Source organism: Carex rostrata, chromosome 4 (assembly GCF_964058835.1).
Source record: "Carex rostrata chromosome 4, lpCarRost1.2, whole genome shotgun sequence".
NCBI classification, from domain to species: Eukaryota; Viridiplantae; Streptophyta; class Magnoliopsida; order Poales; family Cyperaceae; genus Carex; species Carex rostrata.
In genome coordinates this window covers 12097252-12114425 of record NC_135921.1, presented here as the reverse complement: position 1 = coordinate 12114425, position 17174 = coordinate 12097252, and the positions used below count along the sequence as shown (strand labels likewise).

The following is a 17174-nucleotide window of genomic DNA, read 5'->3' as shown; positions in this document are numbered from 1 at the left end:
GGTAAAGTCAATTTTAATGAGTATGGGTATGAAAATGTCTGCATCAGACCCGTACCGTACCCATTGAATACGGAGCAGGAAAGACAGGAGCACACAATTGAAATACAGGCAATAGAGGAGCAGTGCAGAGAGAAAGAAAGGAGTACTATAAAGGAGTTGGCTACGGTGCTATGCGTAGCATAGAGGGCATTTGTGCAACGGCTCAATATTTGAGTTTTCAAAATCTTAACGGTCGATCCGAACCGTTCAACATGATCTCCATATGAATATGTACTTGCAAACCAAATTTTATATTTTTTAGAATTTTTTTTTACTATTTTACTATTTTTTCAGATCGAGTGATTTTCTATCTATCTAAAAAAATGTAAAATTTGATTTGCAAGTACATATTTATATGAAGATCATATTGAACGGTTCAGATCGACCGTTACAATTTTAAAAACTCAAATATTGAACCGTGGCACAAAAGTCTTCTGTGCTACGCGTAGTATATTTAGCATTTTCCTACTATAAATTAGTCTATTTCCTTTTTTTTTAATCTCAACCATCCAATTCTAATAAACGGTGGATATTGGGGATTACAGGGTCCTGTAATTCTCTTTGGAATTTCAGCAGATGCGGTTCCCCTCTGGTGATACAGATTCTTTTTTGTCGCCGCTCCGCTCGTCGTTCCCGCCCCAGTCTCTCCCTCTCCATTTTTCATTCTTTGCTTTGTTCTCAGGTAAGCTCACTTCCTTTTTTATGTGAATTCATTTTTCTTTGTGATCTCTAATGTATTAACACTTGCTGATCCCCGGACGACCATTATTTCCTAAATCTTTTCCAATATGGAGCACAATTTGACCATTTGATGGTTGAACTGATGTGAAGAAATCTGGATAACATTTTCACAAATGTGACTTTGAATTTCTTGGTGTGATAGCTTTCGATGAAGAAACCACTAGTACCGGTTAAAGATGCGTCAAGCCACGGAAAGAAAGGGTTTGAAAAGGAGGAACTGGAAAAACTATTGGAAAAATATTTCGGGTATTCTGAATTTCGTGGGAAGCAGCTGGAGGCCATTAGAGCTGTTTTATCAGGTCCATTACTACTACTATGATTACAAGTTACAATGAGCATTTCTAGTCCCTAATTTTTCAGCTGTCAAAATTAGGTCTTAGTTTTTCTGTATTAGGATTCTTTTGTCTCTGATATGACATTTTGGGCCATACCTGGGAATGTAATGATCAAATAGAAGGATTGGTATACTTGTCACAACCGATAGTTATAAAATTATTGACCAACTAAGGTATTTGTAATTTTTAAGCTAAGCTTGTGTAACAAACTACTTCTAGAGCTTGTTTGCAGGAAGAGATTGCTTTTGTCTGATGCCAACTGGTGGAGGCAAATCTATGTGCTATCAGATCCCAGCCCTTGCAAAGCCAGGGATTGTACTTGTCATCTCTCCATTGATAGGTCATAAACTATAATTAATTGTTGCATTAATTTTCTTTTACAGTTCTTGGAAAGAACTTTTATGATGATTACGTTGTTGTTTTCTGACAAGTGGCGACCTTTGGTTTTTGTGATTTAAATTCTTCGCTCCAGCATTAATGGTCAGCTTTTGTTAAACTTCATTTATTTTCCTTTTTAATTTAATTTCTCAAATCGCACAGGCTATATAATCTTATTCAGGTTTGCTTGCAAATGCATAGGAAAATCAAGTTTCTGCCTTGAAAGCCAAAGGAATTCGGGCTGAGTTTCTTTCCTCAACACAGACAGCAGGAATAAAAGATAAGGTAAATAATGTCATGCAGCTATTGCAAGGGTTTTGTTGTAATTTCATTTATTCTCCAACAGAAGTACTGACCACCAATATATAACTGCCAGCCTTGCAAATGAAATATGGCTAATGTACCTTACTTAACGGGGAACATACGATTTACCTGTTTGTTCCTAATTATTAAAAATTCCCAAATTATACTGCTCGTCTTCCTCATATAAGTAGAGATTAGGAAGGAAGGTGGATTGTTTAGGGCATCAAGTAAATGCAGAAAGGAGCTATGGCATTTGATGATTTTCATTCATGAGATGAACATGATATTTGCCATGTCATAATGGTGCACATGCTAATTCCTCTCTTTCAGGGTAATAAGTGATGTCTTGATATTTCATAGGGGACTCAGGGGCAGACCCAAGAATTTGGTCAGGGATAGGCAAAAAATTAGGGTTTACCAGTAATTGTTGGGCTGCAAAAAAAAAAAATGAGTTGGTTTGAAGAAGTATCAGGCTCCAACAGGCAATAGCCCAAAAATAAATGGGCTAAATTATTTTATTTTTCAAAATCCATGAGGAGGCAACTGCCTACACCCGGAACTTAATAGGTCTGAACCTGACAGGGGTTAAAGCACAAAGTTCAAACTACTCTGATTGGATGTTATCTTTTCCTTTCTTAGATACACGAAGATATAAACTCCGGTAAGCCATCAGTAAAGTTGTTATATGTTACTCCTGAGCTGGTTGCAACTTCTGGTTTTGCTGGAAAACTGACAAAGCTTCACAGCAGAGGCCTTATAAGTCTAGTTGCCATTGACGAGGTTAGACTTTGGATTTTTTTACCATATTTATTTTTTGCGTTATGTTGTTCCTAGGCCATTTGTTGCTTAATTTACCATTATACTTGCATCTTAGGCTCACTGTGTTTCAACTTGGGGCCATGATTTCAGGTACTCATTGGAACTTACTTTTGCTTTTGCTTTTATTCAGTTTGTTATTTTAAGCAGACATCACCATTTCAAATAGTGAACTATGTCCCAGCATATATTGAGGTTTCTCAACCTATACTGGTTCCTGTCAAGATAATTTTTCTTTTTTCTTTATATATAAATAATACAGGCCGAGCTATAGGAAATTATCATCTTTGAGGAAGCAACTGCCAGGTGTCCCTATGTTAGCTCTTACAGCTACTGCTGTTCCCAAGTAAGTCGAATTTAGTTTTTCTTGTCTGTACGTTTGGCCACAGTTGTTCCTTTCATTAGCACTACTTTTTTATGGCTTCATTTTTCTCCTGTCTTTTTGTCATATATTATGCAGAGTACAAAATGATGTGATTAAATCGCTTTGCCTTCACAACCCAGTCCTTCTCAAATCATCATTCAACCGACCTAATATATTTTATGAAGGTATAGCCGTGAAGTTTAAAATTTTCATATCCTTTCATCACTCTACAAAAGTAATGCTTACTTGTATTGCAACAACTCTTAGTTATTTGCATTATTTCCTGTTATATTGCAAACCATAGCAACTACATTGTACTTTATACTTGAATGATTAATAGTATGGGAAATTTTTAAATGTAGTTCGTTACAAGGATCTCCTTGAAGACACATACTCTGACATTGCAAATCTCCTCAAATTTAGTGGCGACGTATGCTCAATTGTTTATTGTCTCGAAAGATCAACTTGTGATGACTTAACCTCCTTTTTGTCAAAGCAGGGTATTTCTTCTGCTGGTGCGTGTATACTCTTCAGACTAAGAAATCTAAATCTTGATTTCTATTGGATTCACATTATTCAGATACTTCATTTTTCATCTGTATTTTTTATCCTTTTTGTGTTAACCATTTGTAGCGTACCATGCCGGACTAAATAGTAAAATGCGCACTACTGTACTTGAGGATTGGCTTTCTTGCAAAATTCAAGTTGTTGTTGCAACAGTGGCATTTGGGTAATTTCTAAGTCATCAAATATTTATGTTAGAGTTCGGCTATTGTAAAAAATGTTTGTATTTCGGCCGAAATATATATGTCCAAATTTTGTTTTTTTTCATGTCTGAACTTTCAATTCAGGTCGTTTAATGTGATCCTTATAGCTTAATCTTATAGGATATCAAATTTATTACTTTTAGAATCTTCTTACAATTATTTTTGGGTTTTTGAAAGATGGACCCATTGGATATCAAATTTTACTATTCGAAAATCTGAAAATATAGGAAAAGAAATTGTAAGAATAGTAAAATTTGATATTTTACAAGATTTTAATATGTAGATCATATTGAAAGGCTAGGATCGACCATTCTTCAACATGAAACAGAAAGATTTAAACCATTTGTATTTCAGCCAAAATACAAACGTCTTTTTAATAGCCTAACTCTTTAGTTTAACTTGCACTTTAAGTTCATGCTCATGTATTGAACTTCTGTCTTTCCTCGACTACATTTGGTGAATGGAAATGACGACTCATCTCTTGCTATTTGAGCAGAATGGTAAGCATTTCAACCCATAAAAAAAATTCAAGTATATTGTTCTGTGCATAATACATTGTATCAACGCTTTCAGGGTATAGATAGAAAAGATGTGCGTATAGTGTGCCACTATAACATGCCAAAATCGATGGAATCGTTCTACCAAGAATCTGGAAGAGCCGGTCGTGACCAGATGCCGTCGAAAAGTGTGCTGTACTATGGCAAAGATGACAGGAGAAAAATGGTAAACTCATGAAAAAATATATATATATTATAAAGAGAGCTATTTATGTTTCTATGTATAAACTCAGATAATTCTATTGCTCAATAATTGGTGCTTGGCTCGACAGGAATATATTATCAGAAATTCCGGCAATAAAAAGACAAACTCTCAAATCGAGTCCCAAGGACTTGTGGAAAAGGTCTTAAATGACTTGAATCAGGTACTTGGCTTCTCACTCTTCTCTCTTGTGTTTGTTTGGTAAGTTAGATGCGAATAATTGAATAATTTTTGGATATGGGCTTTGTTCCCACAGAGTAGGATTCATCATTTTGATGGAATAGAATTTGTGATTCAGACTTTCCTTTGGAATAGACCATTTCTAGCTTTAAATGGGACTAGTTTGATTCAACACATTCTGAGAGAGAGAGAGGCCACTGTCAAGTTATTTTCAAAAGAGAGAGAGAGTTGGAAATCCCAATTTAATTGGAACTACTATAAAAGAAAATTTAGGATAGGTCATTCCCTTGTATTTGGACTTGAATTTCAATTTGCTTATTACCAAACCAAAGATGGTAGTCACGGCACAATGAGATAATAAATATGGTTAGATTTGATGATTTTTGACTTTGCACTCAATGCGTACAGATCGTGGAGTATTGTGAAGGTTCTGGCTGCCGTCGGAAGAAAATCCTTGAAAGCTTTGGAGAACATGTACTGACATTTACCTTTTTCAATCTTCTTTTGTTCATTTCCTTAAAAGAGATGATGTTTGTTCATATTTTTTACAAATTACATGTTTTTCTATCCAGCTATTATTTGCAACCTTTTTAAAGGCCTAACACAGGACTTGGGATGTTTTCTTTTAGCGTGAACCAAAGAGAAGCTAGATAATAGAAATCAAATTCCTGGTTTTGATTATTATCCCCTGGAGTAATGCTACAATGTTTATAGCAACTAAACACACATAAAACTATATAAAAGGACAACACGCTTGGAAGTGATAGTATAGTATATATAGTATAGTATGCTTTTTAGGTGAAGAAATAATTTTAGCAAACATTTTTTTTGTGCATGTCCCATGACCTGAATTATGATTTTATATTTAGGTCTCTACATCTTTGTGTCAAAAAACATGTGATGCATGCAAGCATCCTAATATAGTATCAACACGCTTGGAGGAACTTCAACGCATACCCAACAACAGCAACAAAGGACCTCAACCTGTCTTTATTACGAGGTGCAAACTTATTTAAGGTCACCTTTCTTTGTTTTAAGTTTGAAGGTCCAGTCAAAGCATCCATTGCAACTTATCTTATATTTCTTCAGTGTAATTTTACTTTTTGTCCAGTTGAAAGATTAGAGCCTCAACAAACCCTATCTAAGCAATTAAACCTTTAGTTAACAAAATATAAGAAAAGAAATGTGCATTGTGAGCGGTTTTTGGTTTTTGCATGTGTTACGTGAATTGCATCCCTATCAGATATGTATCCAATATCGGTACTAGTGCTACTCGTAGAATACCTATCAGAGGCATATCCCATTTTTCAATACATGTATCCTTGCATATCCTTGCATGCGATCTTGAAAGTTTTACTAACTTAACTGTACTTTAAATAGATCTTTTAATTTTGCATTTTAATGTATATATTTTCACAAAATAAAATTTAGGCATCCATATATATTTTTTAACTTGTGTATTCGTCTGTTAAAAAGAGAAAAATTGTTAGATTTTTCAAAATAAGAGTACAACTTTTATGCATAATATTATAAAAATTTAAATATCTAAAAGACAACTTATTGTAGAATTTTGGAGGCTGATAATTAACCCCCCACCTCCCACCCCGCAATTAACCCCGCACAAAATGCCAAAAAACTCCAGCTGTCATTTTTTTTTAATAAGGTATTAATACTTACGTACAGAAGTATTTATCTCTAAGAACGAAAGTATTTATCTCTAAGCACGAAAGTATTTAGGGGACCATGCAAGTTTTTTTCATGGAAGGTGGGGGGAATCTCAAATCACATGGGGGACCATGCACGTTTTTAGAGGTGGGTTTTCTAATCTCATTTCAATCTCGTCCATATTTCTCACAATCTATGAGAAATTTTGCGAATCTAAAACCACGAACGCTTTCTACATAATTTTCTCTTTCAAATGAGATCCATGATGACATACTTCCGAGCAAGTTGTTACAGAAGTATTTATCTCTCATTGTGCAAGTATTTATATCTATACTTGAAAGTATTTTTTTGCATATAATACTTATAATACTTGATATTAATACTTTCATATGTAAGTATAAATACTTATAATACATGATATTAATACTTTCATATGTCAGTATAAATACTTATAATACTTGATATTAATACTTTCATATATCAGTATAAATACTTATAATAATTGATAGTAATACTTTCATATGTCTGTATAGGTATAAATACTTGCACGATGAGGGATAAATATTTTTGTAACGACTTGTCCGAAAGTATGTCATCATGGATCTCATTTGAAAGAAAAAATTACGTAGAAAACGTTCGTGGTTTTAGATTCGCAAAATTTCTCATATATCGTGAGAAATATGAACGAGATTGAAATGAGATAAAACTAATTTGGAGAGAGATAGAGTGGGGGGATGGTGGGGGGATAGAATGGGGGGGAGTAATATAATTGTTCTAGAATTTTCAGAAATACGTATTGCTTTATCAAATACGATACCTGTATCCGTATTCACATACAAAATTTCAAACATCTAACTCAAGTCCTTATTAATTATTCTCCTTTTTGAAGCTCATTTGCTGCCACTTCAGGAAGGGACACTGAATTTTGGAACCGTGAAGATGATTCAAGTTTCTCTGGCGAAGAAATTTCAGATTCTGATGGTAATTTGACAATTTATTGAACAGTTTCTGATGGGCCTTTTCATAACTATGAAGTACAAACCAACTAATATTTTCAATAATTTGAAAAATTATCAGATGCAAGAGAGGTTACAAGTGATGCAAACATGCCAAAGATCTCTTCAAAAGCAGGGTTTGATGAAAAATTAAAAGTGTTGCAGCGTGCAGAAGAGGCCTATTTCCGAGATACAGGCAAAAATAAGCAGGTAAACTAAACTAAACCAATCTCTTTGTAGGAGTTGTGGCTCTTGTGGTTGATGCACTTAGATAATTTTTTTATATTATTTGTTGTGAATACTAAACCATATTGAATAATAGTCAGGAGGACTTGCTGAAAACAAGGTTATATCTGAGATGTTGAGAGATTCGTGCACGAAGAGGTTATCGACAGCCCTTGATGAGGCCAAGAAACGCCTGGGGAATTTACCGTAAGCATCTGCCCTTTCTGGTAGGAATTGTAGTTGTTATTATCACTTCTAGAGTATGAAATAAGAACTCTGCTTCATTGTCATTCTTTAAAATAATTTCATTATTACAACCTATGGTTGCATTGTAGATTTGATTTGGAACAATCTGCTTCAATCCTAGAAATGGAATGCTTTAAAAAATATGAGAAAGTTGGCAAAACGTTTTACAACTCTCAGATAGCCGCTACAGTCAGGTGGCTGTTCTCTTCAACGTACCAACAAATTCACGACCGTCTTCAAGCCAAGTTTGGTAAAGCTGCTGTGCACCAAGAAAAGGTCTCCATTTCAGCTGATACGGTTCCAATTTTGTGTGGTGATACAACAGAGATGTTGCCTGAAGTCACGGGTAATGAAACAAAACAGCAAACTGTTCGAGCTGAATCCTCGGTGCAAACCGAGAAGATAGTTCTTCCTCCGATACCATCCTTCTCGCAATTTGTTAATCAAAAAGGGAAGGAGAAAACAGAGAGCTCTTCAAAATTGCATAATCACCGATCTGCAAGTACTGAAAAGAGGGTTTTGGAGCTGGGAAAGGAGCCCAAGGAAACTGATCATAAAAAAATTAAGTTATGATAATCTGGTCACTCCCTTCCAGTGGTTAATGAATTTCCCTTTCTATTATGCACCCGAAAAATTGTCAATCATGGATTTTTTTTGCGGCTATTTTTGCTTAATTTTGGATACCATTTTGATCATCGGAACTGTTATTTCTTTATAGGATGTGCAGATATATAGTTTGACCTGGATAACAACGTTAGGGCCCGTTCGGCAGTCCAGTAGAGAATAGGAATGAACATGGGTTTTGAAAATTTTGAAATTTTACTGTTCACCGTGGAAATAAAAACTTCACTCTGATTAAAATTTTTTTTCCCACAGTGAATAGTAATCTGCCGAACGGGCCTTAAGGTCTATGGGTATTGGGTGACCTTTCTGTCTCTCACGTACCTCCGTTTACTTGTTCCTATTATATACAAATTATACACTCATCAACGTCAAACACAAAATCAATTATACACTCATCAGCTTATTATTCCCATAGTATACAATTTAGTTATTTTAGACGAAATGTAAAATATGCTCATCTCATCTGTAAACAAATGTATTGAAATTAAATTTAATCCAACACGATGTTTGCATTGGAGGATATATGCAATGTTGCTCAAATGAATTCATTTCGAATTCGTATCAGCTGAGTTGACTCAAATTTTAAGTTTAGATTTGGTCCGTATGCTCTGGCACGAATATTAAAGGAGGCGCATACATTCCACCTCGGATCCTATAACCCCGGATTCTGATCAGACAGTCCACATTTAAACTCAAAATTTTAGTCACTTCAGAGGATGCGGAAGATAAATTGAAAATAGTAAATGCAACAAACATCTGTAACATGGAGAAAATGACGATGACTAATTCCTTTCTACCGTAATGTCAGTCTGCAGCTAAGAAAAATAGAGAAGAGCTTTTACCCCTAGAATTACAGAAGGCCTTCAACCTAAAATTTTGACATTATTGCAACATTAGTTACAATCGTTTGGGTAATATCTCTTTCAATCCCCCCCCCCCCCCCCCCCCTGTACAGTATTATAACCTCTTTTTTTAATAATAAACTAACATTTATTTCACTACACGCCAAGTAATACTTCCCCGGCTATAAACCAACATAATGTGACCCGTTCGCCATTGCCGAACTAGCATCCTTCTCAAGCTCACTAATCAGTTGTTCAATGCTCCTTCTATATATGGGCATGTAATGGTCATTGATCATTGCTTTGGATAGCCGCAACTTGCCGTATAGTGATCTAGGAGTCAAGTAAATCCCCATCTTGGGGCCTGCTTCATGTGGGTCCCCTTCATGGTCTATATTTGCATCCTCTTCAGAAAGAAACGACACAAGATGCATGATCTTTCCTGGAGGATAAAACCTATGAGCTTCCTTTGTCTCACTTGGAGAACTACTAGATGCAGTCCCCACCTCACCAATACTAGTACTTGCCTCAGCTATTTCTCTTACTATTTCTTCTTCGTCATGGTCATGGTCATCCTCTTCGACATCTCCTTCCACTCTCTCTCTTGGTTTTGACAGCTCAGTCTCCAGTTGTTGCCATAGCTCAACCTCAGACAACTCAGCATCAACAATGGATTCTTCTTCTCTTTCTATTTGAGTAACATGAGATGTGGTTTGTTCTATCACATGTGTAATTTCTGATTTTGGTGTTGACTCAATCACTTTTGATTTAAGAATTTCTGTTGTCTCAGCTGTGGTGGTTTCTGTTACAGTCAAGAGGAGGGGCACTGCCGAGTCGCTGATAGAAACGGCAGCCGTATCCATGCTGTTGTCTTCTGATGACGTGCTAGTGACAGATGTAATGTTACGACGGCGAGGCCCAATACATGACCATGACGACAGCTGGAGGGATGGTCGGGCCCATGCAGCTTGAGCCACGGTCTTAGCTCGACTCATGACAACCTAAAGCGAGAGCAACACAGACATCAATAAAATCTAAAGGACAGAGAACCCTATAATAACTGTAATCCTTCAGAAATCGTTCTATTGTTTCATTCTTACCCAACATTTGAAGTTGAATATTTGAGTGAGGCTATGGTACTATGCATAGCGCAGATGGGTCCGTAATATAGATCAATATCTTTGTTTTCAAAGTTCAAATAGTTGATCTCCATATGAAAATGTACTTGCAAACTAAATTTTACATTTTTTAGAATTTGTTTAGATAGTTAGAAAATCACTACTTTTGAATGATCTAGATTTTTTAAATCAAGTGATTTTTTACTATCTAAAAAAACAGTAAAAAAATTCTCAAAAATGTAAAATTTGAGCTACAAGTACATTCTCATATGCAGATCATGTTAAACGGTTCAGATCAACAGCTTGAACTTCGAAAACGGAAATATCGATCCATAGTTCGGACCAATCCGCACTATGCATAGTACCATAGCCTCACTCTGAATATTTTGTTAAGATGGAAATTTAAGGAAAGAAAAATTCCCGACAATTTATAAAAAGTAACAATACCTGTGTTCGAGTAGAGACGGGACGAAGGATAGCACCGGCTCCAGCTACTCGTGCCTTGGCATTTGCAATAGACGGAAGACGAGACCCCAATGCAGATGCAGAGCGGTACACCGTGCTCAGTATTCTTGTCTGCTCTATTTGATTTCTCAAGTCATTCAACCAGGCTGATGCTGTCACCTGTTTTGTGTACAGAAAAAAAAAAGAAAAAAGAAAAGAAAAGGAACTTGAATCATCTAAAGCGACTAAAAGAGCAACTCAACAAGATTTCCTTAACCTCAATCAACTGTAAAGACTAAAGAGGGATCCAATGCCCAAGGATTTGGTGCCAAATCAATGCCAAAAATATTCAGAAAACAAAACCAATTAATTGAATATTTTATACATCTTGTACACTATGTGCCCCCAAAAAGTTCATCTTTTTTACTTTATTCCAGTAGGACCAAATTTTCGTCAATTTTTTCATTTCTTAATGATTATCAAAATGAAGTTAAAATTCAATAACTTCCCAGCAGTTTAATTTTTTTTTTAATTTTATTAGCACCATTTGGCACAAAAAAAAAACACAGGCATTGGGCCCTTCCCCATCAAATATAACTAAGATAATAACTCTAACCTCCATTCGTAAATCATCTACTGAAGCAGCAGAAAAGTTCGGGACGAGATCAGCTCCATTGATTACTGATGTAATAAACTGAGTTCCTGACTCGGCCAACTCCCAGGTCATGCAAGCAGCTGATATTATGTGACTGACCCCAGTTCAATTTGCTATGTTGCTTATAAAAAAATAACAATAAAAATCACAACTCGAAAAGGATCTAGAGAGTTAAATTGAAATGAACCTGGAGCAAATGCAACACAAGTAGCAGAGGAGAAACCCTGCTGCTCTCGCAAAATATAGGTCAAAAGTGCTGCCGTGCCTCCGCCCAGAGAGTGGCCTACAATCTGCAAAAATATTGAAAATAAGTTCAATTGACAAACTCTATTTACTTGATCTGTTCCAGTCACCTATGCACTGCCATTAATTGGCTAGAGTTTAGTTTCTTTTTGCAAATAAATGACTAGTGTTGAATTTCATTTTGTTTAATTGCACGACTAACTTCCAGCAAGTAATTCTAAATAATAAAGGCTGTTGCAGCTCAAGGAAAGCAAATAAAGATACAGAAAAAACTACTTCATAAATCATAACTCATTTCACATTATATATAGTTAAAATTAGGCTCTGTGCAATGCACAGTGTTTACTAAAATAAATATTGCTGGGTTTTTTATAAAAGTGAAATGTTAACCTTCACTTTGTAATCTGGGTTTTCTTGAAGTGCTTTGATAAGACAAGGGGTTGCTAGTTTGGCAATCCACCTGGCAGCGGCAACCATTCCACAGTGAGCATAGCCTAAGATCACCTCTCTAATGCCTCTTTCATATACGACTGTGTGGTGAAACGGAACCACTGCAGCGGTGGCAGCTGTCAGCGTATCCCTTATGCTATGTGTCCCCCTGATAAGTAGTAGTATGCACTTGGTGCTCTTGTCAGTTATAATTGTAAAAGCTGGCTTCAGAATCTGCATTAAAAAACAAGTATAGAATATATGTTCAACAACTGTATAATTGCATGCTCATTTTGTTCTTAACTTCAGATTTTCTAAGGCAAAATAACTGAAATTAGGGATGTAAATATGTGCCGTGACATAGGTCACATCCCGTGCCATGACGTGACCGGGTCATATTTTTACACGCCGTGACCAAATTGGGATGGATGGTCACGGAAATTTAGTCACGCCGTGACCACACGTATTGTGTCCAAACATGACCGGTCACGTTTAACTATTTTTTTTGTAATTTAAGTTAGTTTATTCAAAATTCACCATTATATCAAGATCTAACGGTCCTGATGACGCATGACTCATGTGACCACGTGTCATGCCGTTCCGTGACCAGACCAGTTCACGTGCCGTGCCGTGACAAGTTTCTGAAAGATGGTCACGGCACGTGACTTTTTACATCCCTAACTGAAGTGTTGTACAACAAAACTACATCATAACCACAAATTGAATTCTATCTTAATTTCTTTTCCATTACTTACTCCAGCTTTAGGTTCCTGAAGAATAACATCATCATTAGAGTAGCCTGTAGCCTCCAGAAACATAGGGAAGGGCTTTTTCGAAAAATGCCAACAAAGTATCAATAAATTAAGGAGATACTTTAGTTCTTCAATTACTGTAACTCCTCTAAGCTCTACACTTTCATTTCCAGCATATATGCTAGCTACAGGCAAGTTTCCCTGAAAATTGGAAAAATAAGGCCATTTCGACATAAGAAATTTTTGCAAGTCATACCAAATATTTTATTGTACTTGAACCGACCCCTGGCATGCCAACAACACCCAGCATTTAAAACCAGAGCTCGAATAGAACTAAGGGTTCAAAGCTTTTCATATTAAGTTAGCCCGGTCACATCATTACTCATTTGTACATACCAATTCAACCATCAAAATAATTTTAAAGTGTGAACATTTGTTAACATATTCCAACTGGAGTAATCTAATGGATGGTTTCTTACTCCTATACCCCCACCCCCCAAGATAAAAAAAAAAATTGGATCTACAAGGGAAATATGAAAACTGCTGAGTTTCTCTTGCAATTTGCAAACATGGTATTAACTGCAAAAGGGGGAAAAAGATTCGACCTGACGCTTAAGCAGAAAGCTAATTCCAAATGCCAAATCACCAATAGGCCACTTGCCTAAGGTCTCAGAATAAGTGAACCTTAGTGTCTCTGACAAGGTTGAGATGGTCTCAAGCCAAGTGGCAGGTGCATGCACTGGTCTTCGAGGGACCCGCCCCCTGCCTGATGTACTTGGCCGTGATTGGTCCCTGCTATCTGTTGAGTCTTCCCCATCTTGAGATTCTGTTACTTGTATCTTTCGATTTAGTGTATAGTACAGTAGAGCGGCCGCACCAGCAGCCGTGGCCATGGTTGCGGTTGCCATATGATAAATATCCACTGATACATGAAGAAAAGATTTAGAACATTGCTATTATCTTTTTCTCCTTAGATTAATTGCCTTGTTGTTTGGCATATACACCTAATAGCAGTGTGTAAAAACTCAAAAATAGCTCTTTAATTCCTATTTGCACAAGCCACTGCTGATTTATATGTTGGGCCTCAATAACATTTACCAGAGAATTGATCAAAATTTTACAAAATCTTTTGCATACTTCTCCGGAAAAATCTTGATATTGCAGTTCTACAGTTATATCTTACAAAATGGCTATTTGTCTTAGTGGAAAATTTTCCACTAACTCTCAAAAAAAAATGGCTATTTGAATGTTGTACCAACAAAGATTAGGTGTTCTTGCAATACCAAAGCAAGCAATAATCAGACCAGTGTTGCGTTGCTACCGTGTTTGGAGAATCTATCGGGAGCCAAGATCCGATTATTGTCAATTTTAAACCCGGACAGCCAAAAGCGTTTTGGTCTTGAGCGAAGAAATCTTGAATCGGAAAAAAAAAAGAGACTCACCTTGTGTCCGAAATAAGTTACGCCGATTCTTGCTTCTAGTTAGTTCGTGACTGACTTCAGATTTGATTTATTTCACCGATTCGATTCTTCGAAAGCAAAGTTGCACAGGGGATGTGATTGATTGATGATCGGAAGAAATATTTGGGGATAGCGCGTGAAGCCGTTAAGTAATGTTTCTTCGAGGAAAGGAGAAAGGAAATTTGTCTATGTAATTATACTTTTGTAAGGCGGTGTATTTAACAATTTTGCTGGGCTAATTATTATTTTTGGCTTTGGGTTTTTAAACTAATTATACGTTATATTCTTGAGGAGTAGATATAAAATAGAGTGAGTCTATGGTAATATGCATATCATGGGTTATATTTTTGAGGAGTAGATATAAAATAGAGTGAGTCTATGGTAATATGCATATCATGGGTTGGTCCGTAATATGAATTAATATTTTTATTTTCAAAGTTCTAATTATCGATCCGAACTGTTCAATATATTCCTCATATAAATATGTACTTGCAGATCAAATTTTATATTTTTTTAGAATATTTTTTAAGGTAGGTAGATAATCACTTGATCTAAAAATTCTGGATCATCCAAAAACAATTATTTTCTACTTATCTTGAAAAATAATAAAAAATTCAGTCTGCAAGTACATATTCATATAAAAATTATTTTGAACAGTTCAGATCAATTATTAAAATTTGAAAAACAAAAATTTTGATCGGTATTATAAACCAAATCGTGATATACAAAGTACCATAGACTCACTCTATAAAATATTCTATGGTGCTACTTTTTATAAACACAGAAAATTAATACTGTTGGATCGTACATAAATTTTAGATGTGATTTTCTACATATCTAATAAAAAAATAGTAGAAAATTCTAAAATATATAAAATTTGGTCTTAAAGTACATTGTATAATGCCGATTATGTTAAACAGTTTGAATTGATTATTTGTATTTTAAAAACGTATAAATAAATTCATAGTATGGACCGATTTGTGAATTGTAAAAAATCATAGCTTCACTCTAGAATAATTGTAACTCTTATCTATTTTATCTAATTTTTAATATATATGTACTTGTTATTTCATTTTCTCTATTTTTTGTATTTAATTATTTACAATTAAAAAAAATTATACATAAATTAATTGAAAAATAATAATTAAATCATGCAGTATTTGACATTGAAACGTACATTAATTTATCATGAAATTATATATTATATTGCATAAACAAATTACTTTAATGAATAATGAACATGAAAAAAGTTGCCGTCTATCCTATTAACTTCTGGTACATTTTAAATATTTTTTATATTTTTGTCTCTACTGACGTGTGATATTTTTATAATTACAAAAATATATTTTCTCAAGTATTTTATTTATGATCTAGTTTTCAATAAAAATATATCATGTATATTATAAAGTCTAAATTTTATCTTTTATCAATTAGACTCGAATTGTTTTTCTCTATTTGCCTTTCAAATTTATAATTAGTTTTATGGACTATGGAGCTTTCATCTTTTTTTCTTTTTTTTTATGTTTGCATTGTATTAAATAATATCTTCCTAGTAATCAATCTTCATTTTGGTTTTTTCATTAAATAAATCATTTAACTTATACATAATTTGTGCTATTAATTAAAAAATTAAAAAATTAAAAATTATGAGTAGAACTATTGTATTCAGGTGCGGACCTAGACTTTCTGACTATGAGGGTTAATCGTGAATGGAGTTCAATCATATAAAATTCTCATGATTTGAATGGGGTCAATTTTACAATACCCGTAGCATTTTACTCTAAACTATATAGAAAATCGGGCATAAATACAAAGTTCTTGAAAAAAAAAATGGAAGTCAATTTACCCTCATTCATTCTTAGATTGTACTTCGAAGTAAAACCCATGTTTTATCTAATGCCTGTATCTTTGTTTTTAAAACTCAAAGACTATTTGAAACTGTTCAGCATGATCTTCATTTAAATGTAGAGAATTTTCTAAATCAATGACTTTTTCACCTATAAAAAAAAGTAAAATATTAAAAAATATATAAATTTTGATCTCAAAACTGGATTAAATATTATCTGCACATACATTAGCCTCACTGGTAAACAACCTACTGAAAAAAGATGCCTGTCCCAGTAGCAACTCAGCTATTAAACAACCTACTTTTCAAAATCAATGCCCCAGTGCAAAGAAATCCCTAACTTTTATCATAAATTACAAGAAAAAGCATCATTCATCTAAGTATTACCCAAAAGAAGTCCAGAATCCATTTTTTCGGTACCTGACATTATCCATTATTTTGACAAAAAAATGAGAAAACCAAATGCAGTCCCTAGTATAATGCATTATCTTGATAATTTAAGGACATTTTAGCAATTTAAGTTAATTTGTTTCTTTAAAGATGTATGTTTAAATTAACTTAAAAAGATGCTAATTTTGAAATAAAAGATAAATGGTTGGAAGCTTGTATGCACTCATTCTTTGATGAGCTAAGGAACCCTAATTCTCACTACCGAATGGCCGGCCTTTTCCTCCTCTCTTCAGTTTCAAATCTTAAATTTAAAATTTGTTTCTAATTTTACATTTCTAACCAGAATAGTAATAACATTCAGGCTAGTTACTGTTACAAGGAAGAATGCTGACATATTTAAATGGGTTGGATCTAGGGATGTAAAAAAATCACATCGTGACCAAATACGTCACCGCTCACATATCATGACTCGTGTGTTATGTGCCATGGCCATTTACGTAATGTGATCATTCTTTGAAAAAATTGGCACGTCACGTGGCCACACAAGTCACGTGTGAT

The 17174-nt window shown here is 34.7% G+C and overlaps 2 protein-coding genes across 3 annotated transcripts; one reads left to right on the top strand and one right to left on the bottom strand.

Annotated features, from left to right (window-relative positions):
• The first annotated feature begins 787 nt into the window (after nucleotides 1-787).
• RECQL3 (DEAD/DEAH box RNA helicase family protein) lies at nucleotides 788-8508 on the top strand. Its single transcript, XM_078301543.1, has 19 exons — nucleotides 788-1079; nucleotides 1348-1455; nucleotides 1588-1595; nucleotides 1695-1778; nucleotides 2436-2576; nucleotides 2671-2705; nucleotides 2875-2958; nucleotides 3073-3161; nucleotides 3339-3491; nucleotides 3610-3706; nucleotides 4240-4243; nucleotides 4317-4466; nucleotides 4573-4665; nucleotides 5091-5156; nucleotides 5552-5682; nucleotides 7237-7328; nucleotides 7425-7552; nucleotides 7665-7774; nucleotides 7903-8508. Exons 1-19 carry the CDS (start codon nucleotides 929-931, stop codon nucleotides 8384-8386), a joined length of 2208 nt encoding a protein of 735 aa, XP_078157669.1. The 5' UTR covers nucleotides 788-928; the 3' UTR covers nucleotides 8387-8508.
• Nucleotides 8509-9214: 706 nt separating this feature from the next.
• LOC144553394 (uncharacterized) lies at nucleotides 9215-14567 on the bottom strand. Of its 2 annotated transcripts, none has more exons than XM_078301535.1 (8): nucleotides 14363-14567; nucleotides 13526-13842; nucleotides 12924-13121; nucleotides 12130-12402; nucleotides 11684-11786; nucleotides 11458-11576; nucleotides 10845-11021; nucleotides 9215-10280 (listed from the first exon to the last, which is right to left on the bottom strand). In XM_078301535.1, the coding sequence occupies exons 2-8, from the start codon at nucleotides 13826-13828 to the stop codon at nucleotides 9462-9464; spliced, it is 1992 nt and encodes a 663-aa protein (XP_078157661.1). In that variant the 5' UTR covers nucleotides 13829-13842; nucleotides 14363-14567; the 3' UTR covers nucleotides 9215-9461. The 2 variants fall into 2 exon arrangements, with proteins under 2 accessions (XP_078157661.1, XP_078157662.1); XM_078301536.1 differs by lacking the exon at nucleotides 14363-14567 and adding an exon at nucleotides 14204-14344.
• Nucleotides 14568-17174: the final 2607 nt, after the last annotated feature.

Coding starts and splice junctions, on each gene's coding strand:
- RECQL3 (XM_078301543.1), top strand. CDS start 929: ATGAAGAAACCACTAGTACCGGTTAAAGATGCGTCAAGCCACGGAAAG. Junction 2,706..2,874: donor ACTTGGGGCCATGATTTCAG/GTACTCATTGGA, acceptor TAAATAATACAG/GCCGAGCTATAGGAAATTAT. Junction 4,666..5,090: donor TCTTAAATGACTTGAATCAG/GTACTTGGCTTC, acceptor CAATGCGTACAG/ATCGTGGAGTATTGTGAAGG.
- LOC144553394 (XM_078301535.1), bottom strand. CDS start 13,828: ATGGCAACCGCAACCATGGCCACGGCTGCTGGTGCGGCCGCTCTACTG. Junction 13,122..13,525: donor GCTTTCTGCTTAAGCGTCAG/GTCGAATCTTTT, acceptor TCCAATTTTCAG/GGAAACTTGCCTGTAGCTAG. Junction 11,022..11,457: donor TAGATGATTTACGAATGGAG/GTTAGAGTTATT, acceptor TACACAAAACAG/GTGACAGCATCAGCCTGGTT.